This window comes from Myotis daubentonii, chromosome 1 (assembly GCF_963259705.1).
Source record: "Myotis daubentonii chromosome 1, mMyoDau2.1, whole genome shotgun sequence".
Taxonomy (NCBI): domain Eukaryota; kingdom Metazoa; phylum Chordata; class Mammalia; order Chiroptera; family Vespertilionidae; genus Myotis; species Myotis daubentonii.
Genome location: NC_081840.1, coordinates 45624483 through 45633484, shown reverse-complemented (window position 1 = coordinate 45633484; position 9002 = coordinate 45624483). Strand labels below are relative to the sequence as shown.

General features: G+C 47.3%; 1 protein-coding gene across 1 annotated transcript; it reads right to left on the bottom strand.

Annotated features, from left to right (window-relative positions):
* Nucleotides 1-1554: 1554 nt before the first annotated feature.
* LOC132240639 (protein SON-like) lies at nt 1555-7722 on the bottom strand. Its single transcript, XM_059708503.1, has 2 exons — nt 1955-7722; nt 1555-1714 (listed from the first exon to the last, which is right to left on the bottom strand). The coding sequence occupies exons 1-2, from the start codon at nt 7708-7710 to the stop codon at nt 1555-1557; spliced, it is 5916 nt and encodes a 1971-aa protein (XP_059564486.1). The 5' UTR covers nt 7711-7722.
* Nucleotides 7723-9002: the final 1280 nt, after the last annotated feature.

Genomic DNA, 9002 nt, shown 5'->3' with positions numbered 1-9002 from the left:
CCGGAAAAGTAAAATGAAAAAAGAATCCAAAAATACGAAGATAGCGTAAGGAGCCTCTGGGACAGCTTCAAGCGCACCAACATCCGAATTATAGGGGTGCCAGAAGATGAGAGAGAGCAAGATATTGAAAACCTATTTGACGAAATAATGACAGAAAACTTCCCCTACCTGGTGAAAGAAATAGACTTACAAGTCCAGGAAGCACAGAGAACGCCAAACAAAAGGAATCCAAAGAGGACCACACCAAGACACATCATAATTAAAATGCCAAGAGCAAAAGACAAAGAGAGAATCTTAAAAGCAGCAAGAGAAAGACAGTCAGTTACCTACAAGGGCGTACCCATAGGACTGTCAGCTGATTTCTCAACAGAAACTTTGCAGGCCAGAAGGGAGTGGCAAGAAATATTCAAAGTGATGAATACCAAGAACCTACAACCAAGATTACTTTATCCAGCAAAGCTATCATTCAGAATTGAAGGTCAGATAAAGAGCTTCACAGATAAGGAAAAGCTAAAGGAGTTCATCACCACCAAACCAGTATTATATGAAATGCTGAAACGTATCCTTTAAGAAGAGGAAGAAGAAGAAAAAGGTAAAGATACAAATTATGAACAACAAATACACATCTATCAACAAGTGAATCTAAAAATCAAGTGAATAAATAATCTGATGAACAGAATGAATTGGTGATTATAATAGAATCAGGGACATAGAAAGGGGATGCACTGACTCTTCTTGGGGGGGAAAGGGGTGTGGGGGGTGCGGGAAGAGACTGGACAAAAATCGTGCACCTATGGATGAGGACAGTGGGTGGGGAGTGAGGGCGGAGGGTGGGGTGGGAACTGGGAGGAGGGGAGTTATGGGGGGAAAAAAGAGGAACAAATGTGATAATCTGAACAATAAAGATTTAATTTTAAAAAATACAAAAAAAAAAAAAAAGCTCTAGAGGTATAGGCAGGCCCATTGTCTGTTTTAAGTGCCCTTGGTATCTCTAGGTAGGAAAAACATTGGAGTAAATGTTGACTTACATCTTTAAGGCTTCTCCTGTATATGCAAAAGCAAGGATAACATGAGAAAAGGTATCAATACAAACATGCACATAGCAAAGTTTGCCAAAAGATGGGACATGAGTAATATTCATCTGCCATAAGTCACAGGGTCTAAGTCCTCTTGGATTAACTCCAGTAGCAGGGCTAGGAAAATGAGTAGCACAATGGCCGCAGTCACGCACAATACTTCAAGCAGCTTCTGTAGATATGCGATAATATAGACGGAGAGCAGAAGCATTTTGATGGTGAGTGGCAGGAGACCGCCGGGCGTCCTCTAGAGCTGTACAAACTACTGGGCGAGTTAGTAAATCTGCCTGATAATTTCCTTCGCTTAAGGGTCCTGATAGGCAGGAATGAGCTCTAATATGTCCTATATAGAAACCCTTTTCTCGTTTATGAATGTAAGTCTGTAACTGAGTTAACAAAGAGAAAATGGCTGTTCTTCCTTGTGGGAGAGAGGCGGTCACACTCGGCCCCGCCCTGCCCTCCAAAAATACCCAAACATTTAGACCCAGAAATTCCCTGGAAGAAGGTCAACTAACAAAGCCACCAGGACGAGGGCCCTTGAAGCCAGGGAGCACCAGGGAGGCGCAGCCCTGGAGGCCAGAGAGAAAGGAACCCACTCTCCGTAAACGCTGTCTGCTTCTTTTTTTCGGTGCTGAGATCTGGATGACACAGGAAACTCTTTTTTGTTTGTTTGTTTTTAATACATTTTATTGATTTTTTACAGAGAAGAAGGGAGAAGAATAGAGAGTTAGAAACATCGATGAGAGAGAAACATCAATCAGCTGCCTCCTACACATCTCCTACTGGGGATGTGCCCGCAACGAAGGTACATACCCTTGACCGGAATCGAACCTGGGACCTTTCAGTCTGCAGGCCGATGCTCTATCACTGAGCCAAACCGGTCAGGGCTAGGAAACTCTTTTGTTAACGTGACCTGGCTTTTTGGGGGCGTGGGCTTTGCTGCAGCAATATTCAGGTTGAAAACAATGGGTTTGGGTTTACTGAGTTTAAAGGGATGATGATAAAAAGGAGATTCTTCTTCCTCTTCATCCGAAACATGAGGCTCTTTCACTATTACATCATTATCTTCTTTACTCTGTGCAATCTTTTTGCATTTCTCCGTTAGTTCTTCTATAGTAGCTCCTCCTGACTTTTTAGCAACTTTCTCTTCTATGGTAGGTGGAGGTGCAGGCTTTAGGTTTGGCGGTAAAGGAACGCCAGCCTTAGCACACATGGCCGCTGCATTAGCTTTGGCTATTTCAAGTAACTGAGCCTCATTCAGATCTGTCAGGCGTTTAGGCGATGGGCCTCTTTCTGAAGATCGAGACCGCTGACGGCGGAGGGGAGACCTGCTGAACCTCCTCCGCAAGGGTGTCCGTGATCGCCTTAACCTGACTGGTGAGATACTGAAGCTTCGTCTTCTTACAACCGACCTTGATCTTCTCCATCGGCTAGAAGTGCGGCTCCGTCGGCTTGGGGTGCGGCTCCTTCGGCTTGGGGTGCGGCTCCTTCGGCTCGGGGAAATGCTAAAGCTCCTTCTCCCCACAGATCTAGATCTTCTTCGACGACTCGGAGTGTGACTCCGACTCCGCCGACTTGGGGTACGACTCTGAGCTCTCACAGTTTTCCGATGATCCCTGGAGCTTGATCTTTTTCTTTTTCTTTCCCTGGACTTGGATCTGTGCTTTGGAGACCTTTTGCGCTTCTCTTTTGATACAGATCGCCTTCCTCTAGACTTGGATCTTGACCTGCTGCTCCTCCTCCTGCGTCTTGAACGTGACCTTGAACGTGTTTGAGAGCGAGGAGACTTGGACTTCGGCGATCTCTTTCTTGCTCTAGAACGAGACTCACTGGTACGTTTGCGTGACTTGTGTTTTGAAGACTTGGACCGCTTACTTCGAGATCTTAATGAAGAGTCTCTTTTCTTTTCTTTCTCACCTTTATCACGGTTCTTATTTTTCTTGCTTTTTTCATGAGTGTCCTTAACTTTCACAAAAATTTCATAATCATCTTTTTCCTCTGAAGATGACTCTGAAGCTCTTTCTGGTATACTAATTACAACTGGACTGGCAGCAGATTTGTCACGTTCAACTTCACCTGCAAGTAAAGGTCCTTCAATACCAGCTCTGAGGCTTGTAAGACGTTCCATGTCCTTAGGAAGTAATGGTCTCACTAAATCTGCTTCGTTAATATCTTCAATATTGGCAGGAAATGCAGATTCAGACACTGTCTCTTTAGTAGGGAGTGGTACCTCTTTATCTTCACTACTTTCTTTAGGGCTGAGAGCAACTGCTAATGTCTGGTCACTCTCCTTTATAGGTAATGGTCCTTCTGTATCATTGCTAATACAGTTATTAGATGGCAAGTCAAGATGAATGTCTTTAGCAGGCAAAGGTCCCTCTCTGTCAGCCTCACTACCACCACTGGGGAGAGTGGGAATTACCATGTCATGTTCAGTATCTTGAGTAGTTAAAGATACTTCAACATCATATTTACTAACTGAACTGAGAGCAGATACTGCGGCAAATTCAAGACCCTTACTAGTTTCCAATGTACCAGGTTCGACAGCAAGAGGACCAGTACAAGATAGCGTTCCTCCTACATCAGCTTCACTAACACTAGGGCAGGTATCCAATACTGTGCATTGTTTAGTCTCATTGATGGCCAACATTTTCTCTTCACCAATTTCACCAACAGCACCAGTGCTGGCAGTGGACATTGTGCTATGTTCCATGTCTTTAGCAATTAAATGATTATTTATATCAAGGTCTCTATTTATACCATGTTCACTTTCATAAGAGTCATTCTTCAGGTGCTCTTCATCATGTGGCTCTTCATCTGAGTGCATGGGAACCTCCTGCATACCAATCTCTGGAGAAAGATCTTGATACGTAGATATTAAATTCATTCCTGTTATAACACCAGACTTCAGCATCACAGAGGCAGGCTCTAAAGCCATCCCAGTCGGTGTTATTTGAGTCTGCTCTGAGACAGCGATGGCAGGCTCTGCAACTGTCACTGTAGATTCTTGGACAACAGGTGGTTCTGAAATAATGTTAGGCTGAACTGATACTGCTGGTTCCAGGACAGGTACAGCAAGCTCCGGGGCAGAAACAACTGGCACAGGAATGGTAACATGCTCTGGCTCAACCAAGGCCATGGGCTCTGGGACAGCCACGGAGGGTAGCTCTGAGATGGCCAAGGCTGACAGCTCTAGAGCGCTCTGTGATGGCTCTGGAATAGTTACTGCAGGCTCCAGGAGGGACACAGATACCTCTGAGGCAATAGGTCCTGGAGCTCTCATGGAATCGAAGGTTTCTGCTGTCTCTGACATAACAGAAGGCTCTGATGTTGACATAGTTGGCTTAGCTGACATCATGGTAGTTTCAGATACCATATAAGTCCCTGGTCTCTCTGGAACTTCATGCTCCTCTGCTTCTGCAGCAGACTCTATAGGTGTTGATGTAACCGCAGACTCTGGCTCCAGTGGTGGCCCTGGAACAGTCATGGCAGCCTCTGATGCCAACATTGAAGGCTCTGATGCTGACACTGAATAATCAGCAGGCACCACCGAAGGCTCTGAAATCTCACTTTGACCCACAGGAGGTTCAGGCAGGGATACAGACTCTCCAGGAGGTAATGGTGGCACCTCAGTAGGCCAAGTATTTTCGGCTGTTAATGCTGACTGCTCAGTGGGTAATGCTGTGCCCTCCAGTGGCTCCTCAGGAGGCAATGGTGGTGTCATTGGTGGCTCTTCAGGAGGCAATGGTGGCACCAAATATGCCTCTGTATATGTATCAGTATAAGAATCGGTGTAAGAATCAGCTGCCATAGACATTGAATGAGCAGCAGTATAAGATGACATCATAGTTCGGTCAGCTGCAGAATACAATGACATCATAGACCGGTCAGCAGCAGAGTAAGATGACATCATAGACTGGTCAGCCATCATTGATCGGTCAGTCATCATAGAGCGCTCATAAGCTGACATCATGGAGTGCTCGGCCATAGGGGACATCATAGAGTGCTCATAGGCTGACATCATGGAGCGCTCAGCCATAGGGGACATCATAGAGCGCTCATAAGCTGACATCATGGAGCGCTCAGCCATAGGGGACATCAAGGTCCGCTCATTAGACATCATAGAGTGTTCGTAAGATGATATCATGGAACGTTCTGCAGCATAGGACTTCATCATAGAACATCTAGATGCCAACATTGGGGGTCTGGGTGCTAACCTATATGGTCTAGGAACGGCCCTATAGGACCTGGGAGCTATCCTGTAAGGTTTAGGTGACATCCTATAGGGATCAGGAGTTAGTCTGTAGGGATCATGGCCTAATCTATAAGGGTCTTGCCCTAATCTATAGGCATCATGACCTAGCCTATAAGGGTCATGACCTAACCTGTAGGGATCCTGAGCTAACCTGTAGGGATCAGGGGATTTTGAACCCAGAATAGAAGAACCTTGGGTACTAGATGCTAACATCTGGGCATCCATGGTACCAGACACTAGCATCTGCGCATCCATGGTGCCGGAAGCTAACATTTGAGAGTCCATAGTGCCAGATGCTAACATCTGAGAATCCATAGAGCTAGTTGCTAACATCTGGGAGTCCATGGAGCTGGACGCTAGCATTTGGGAGTCCATATGGGATTCTTGGGCCATCAAGGAATCCAATCCTGTTATAGAAGTCTCCCCCACTAATGTAGTAGGCAGCTCCTGTGCCACTGTATTATAGGATTCCAGCGCTGTCGTCGAGGGCACCTCCAGGGACTGCGACACGGTCATCGTTGACAGCTCCGTTATCACCACAGACTGAACAGAGATCTCCAGCGCCACAGTTGCTGCAGGCAACTCTGGCGCCCCAGGCTGCCCTGGCAACTCCAGAACCCCTGTTGCCAGAGGCTGCCCCAAAAGCTCTAGTGCTCCAGCTGCCCCAGACTGCCCCTCAAACTCCAGTGCCCCAGTTGCCACAGGCTTCCCAGGCAACTCCAGTGTCCTAGTTGCCGAAGGCTGCCCTGGCAACTCCAGCGCTGTCGTTGCCACTGGTTGCCCTGGCAACTCCAGTACCATCGCTGCCTCAGGCTGCCCCAGCAACATTGTGGCTGTTGTCACCTCAGGCTGCCCAGGATATTCCATCGCTGTCATCCCCACAGTCTGCTCCAACTCTGTCGTCGTCGCAGGTTGCTCAGTCAACTCCATTGCTACTGTTACCGCAGGCTGCCCTGGCAACTCCTGTGCCATCACAGGTGGCTCTGGTACCTCCTGTGTTGGCTCCAACCCCATGGATGGTGCTGGAAGCCCTGGCAATTCCTGCGACAACTGAGGCACTGATATCACTGAGGGTCCTGGCAACTCAGACACTGCTGTCGCAGGGGGCCCTAGCAACTCAGGCACTGGGGTAGAAGGGGGCCCTGGCAACTCTGGCACCGGCGTAGCAGAGGGCCCAGGTAACTCCAGCCCTGGAGTCACAGGGGGCCCCTGCCGCTCCGGCATGGAGGTCGCAGGTGGCCCTGGCAACTGCATCGCTGAGGCCACCGACGACTCCGGCAGCTCCAATGCTGTGGGCTTCGGTTGCTCCAGCAACTCCTGTGATCTTGTCATGGATGAGTCTGCAGTCTCCGATGGTACTTCTACAGGCTGCTCTGGCAATCTTGGGTCCTCAGTTTCAGAAGACTCGGCAATATCCATTGTTGATGTGCTTGGCTCAGGGTGTGCCTCAATAGGTGACTGTGATGATACCATAAGGGTTTCTGATTGCTCTAGCACTTTTGCTACTGGAGGTTCCAATATGGTCTTTGATGGCTCTGGAGATGTGCGCTCCAAAGATTTCAGCACAGACTTCATCTGATACTCCATTGACATTGTTACAACTGGCTCAGATGACTTTAGCACTACTGTTGTAGTAGACACTGGTGCTGTTGAAAAAGAATCCAGAATCTTTGTCATGGGTGGTTCCAGCGTTACTGCCACAGACTGTTCTGATTGCACAGAGATTACTGATGTAGATGCAAGTGAGAGTTCTTCAGTATTTGTAGCTGGCTTCAGAGTTTCTAAGGTGTGGGGCTGTGATACCTCCATTGAGACTACAGGAGGTTCTAGCACAACTGCAGGAGTTTCACTGGTCTCAGGGAGCCCAAACGCTCTTACAGGATGCTCCAGCGCCATTGCTGAAGGCTCAGAATCAAACTTCAAAAAGGAATCTGATTCCAAATCCATGTTCTCTTCATGATGTGATTTTGCCTTTGATTCAGATTCTTCTGGCTGCCTTTTATACTTTTTTTCCTTTTCTTTCTTCTTTTTGTTTTTGTGTTTTTTATGCTTCTTTGACTTTTTGGTGGGAACTTCATCAGTAGGGTCTGTTTGTACAGAGACACATCTACTTTTTCTGGAGGCCTCCTTCAAGTCTGGCTTACCGCACAGTTCTGTATCTAAGACCCCGTAAAGTCCTTCCTCTATCTTCTGAACTATTTCTTCATTTGGTAGGCTCCTGGCAGAGGCAGCTGCACCACCTGCCTGGTTTCCTTCAATAGGTGTATTTGTTTCACCATTGAGCTGGCCTTCACTCCTTCCACTGGAAAGCTCTTGTTGAATTTCCTGGAATTTACTCACCAGGAAAGACCTAAAAATCTGCTCGATGTTGGTCGCCATGGCGTCCGCTCCGTTCTCGTCGGTAGAGCATGAGACTCTTAATCTCAGGGTCGTGGGTTCATGCCCCACATTGGGTGCCAGATGTTGGGGTCCAGCCCCAGCAGGTCCAGGGGTACCCAAAGGTGTGGATGGAGTCGGCAAAGAAGGAATGACACGGAGACAGCGTTCAGTTGATCAGCAGTCTAGCCAGGTTCTCCAGCCAGGTTCTGTGTTTATTTCTCCTGTTACATCTGTATTTATACCAGTTGATTTTAATCCTATCCATTCTATTCCAAAGGTTAGGGCGTTTGTTAATCTAGTTCTGTTGAGTTTAATCCTATCCATTCTATTCCAAAGGTTAGGGCGTTTGTTAATCTAGTTCTGTTGAGTTTAATCCTGTCTAGGTTAATCTCTGTGTTCCACTATAAGGGCTATTCCAAGGTTACTGCTCTACTGATAAGCTACAAGGAAGTGACTGAAGGAGATTATCCTACCCAGTAAAGGTTATGTCCTCCCAGCTTCGCTGCTTGCCTTCCCTGGGACTACCCTGTGTCAGTGGGTCTCCAGGGGTATAGGCTTTGGTGCTTTCCCTGGTGGGCAGACCCCGGGGGATGTGGGCCCAACAAGTCACAAATTTATTGCCAACAGTCTTAGTCCAAGTACTCCATAAGTAGTACATGGTATTTCTGTAACACTAGGGGATCTTATCTTACTGACTCATTCCCTTCCTTAGTCCTGTTAATTCCTAACTCCAGGGAAAAATCCCTACCTGGGGAAACAACCTTTTTCGGGGAGGTGGTCCTGGTTAAAACACATAGCGCTAAGAGGGGGAAGCAAACATATGCCATTTACACCAGGTCCCTTGAAACATAAGCTGTGCAGATGTTTCTTCCCTGCAGCGACTGTGTCAAGCAGCAAGGGTGGACCAGCTTCTGGCATTAATTCAAGTTTTAAGGCCAAAAAATATTTTTAATGTGATTTTAAGTTGGCAGGCATTGAGGCTTAGTGGAAAGCACCAGTGGCTGATGGGCCTCGGGAGGCCTGGGTTCTAGTTCCAAAGTTGCTGTTTAGACCTGTGTAGGCCTGCAGAAGCCCTCACTCACTCCATGCTCAAACAAGGTGTCTGGGTTGAAGCCATGAGAAATGTGGAAGATTTTGCTTGTTGTTTTACAGGCCTCAGCTCTAGGTCCAGCGCTGTTTGCTGGGTGGAGGAGTGAGAAATTTTTATTCTGTGGAAATTGCTGCAGGCCTTTGTACAGGACCAGCTGGGAAGGGCAGGAGTATCAGTGTTTGGCTTCTGACCTCTGCTTGCC

What these genes read in the sequence shown, in the direction of transcription:
- LOC132240639 (XM_059708503.1), bottom strand. Translation starts at nt 7,710, where the DNA reads ATGGCGACCAACATCGAGCAGATTTTTAGGTCTTTCCTGGTGAGTAAA. An exon ending in GAGTTTCCTAGCCCTGACCG is followed by an intron (nt 1,715 to 1,954) that starts GTTTGGCTCAGT and finishes TGTGTCATCCAG; the next exon opens with ATCTCAGCACCGAAAAAAAG.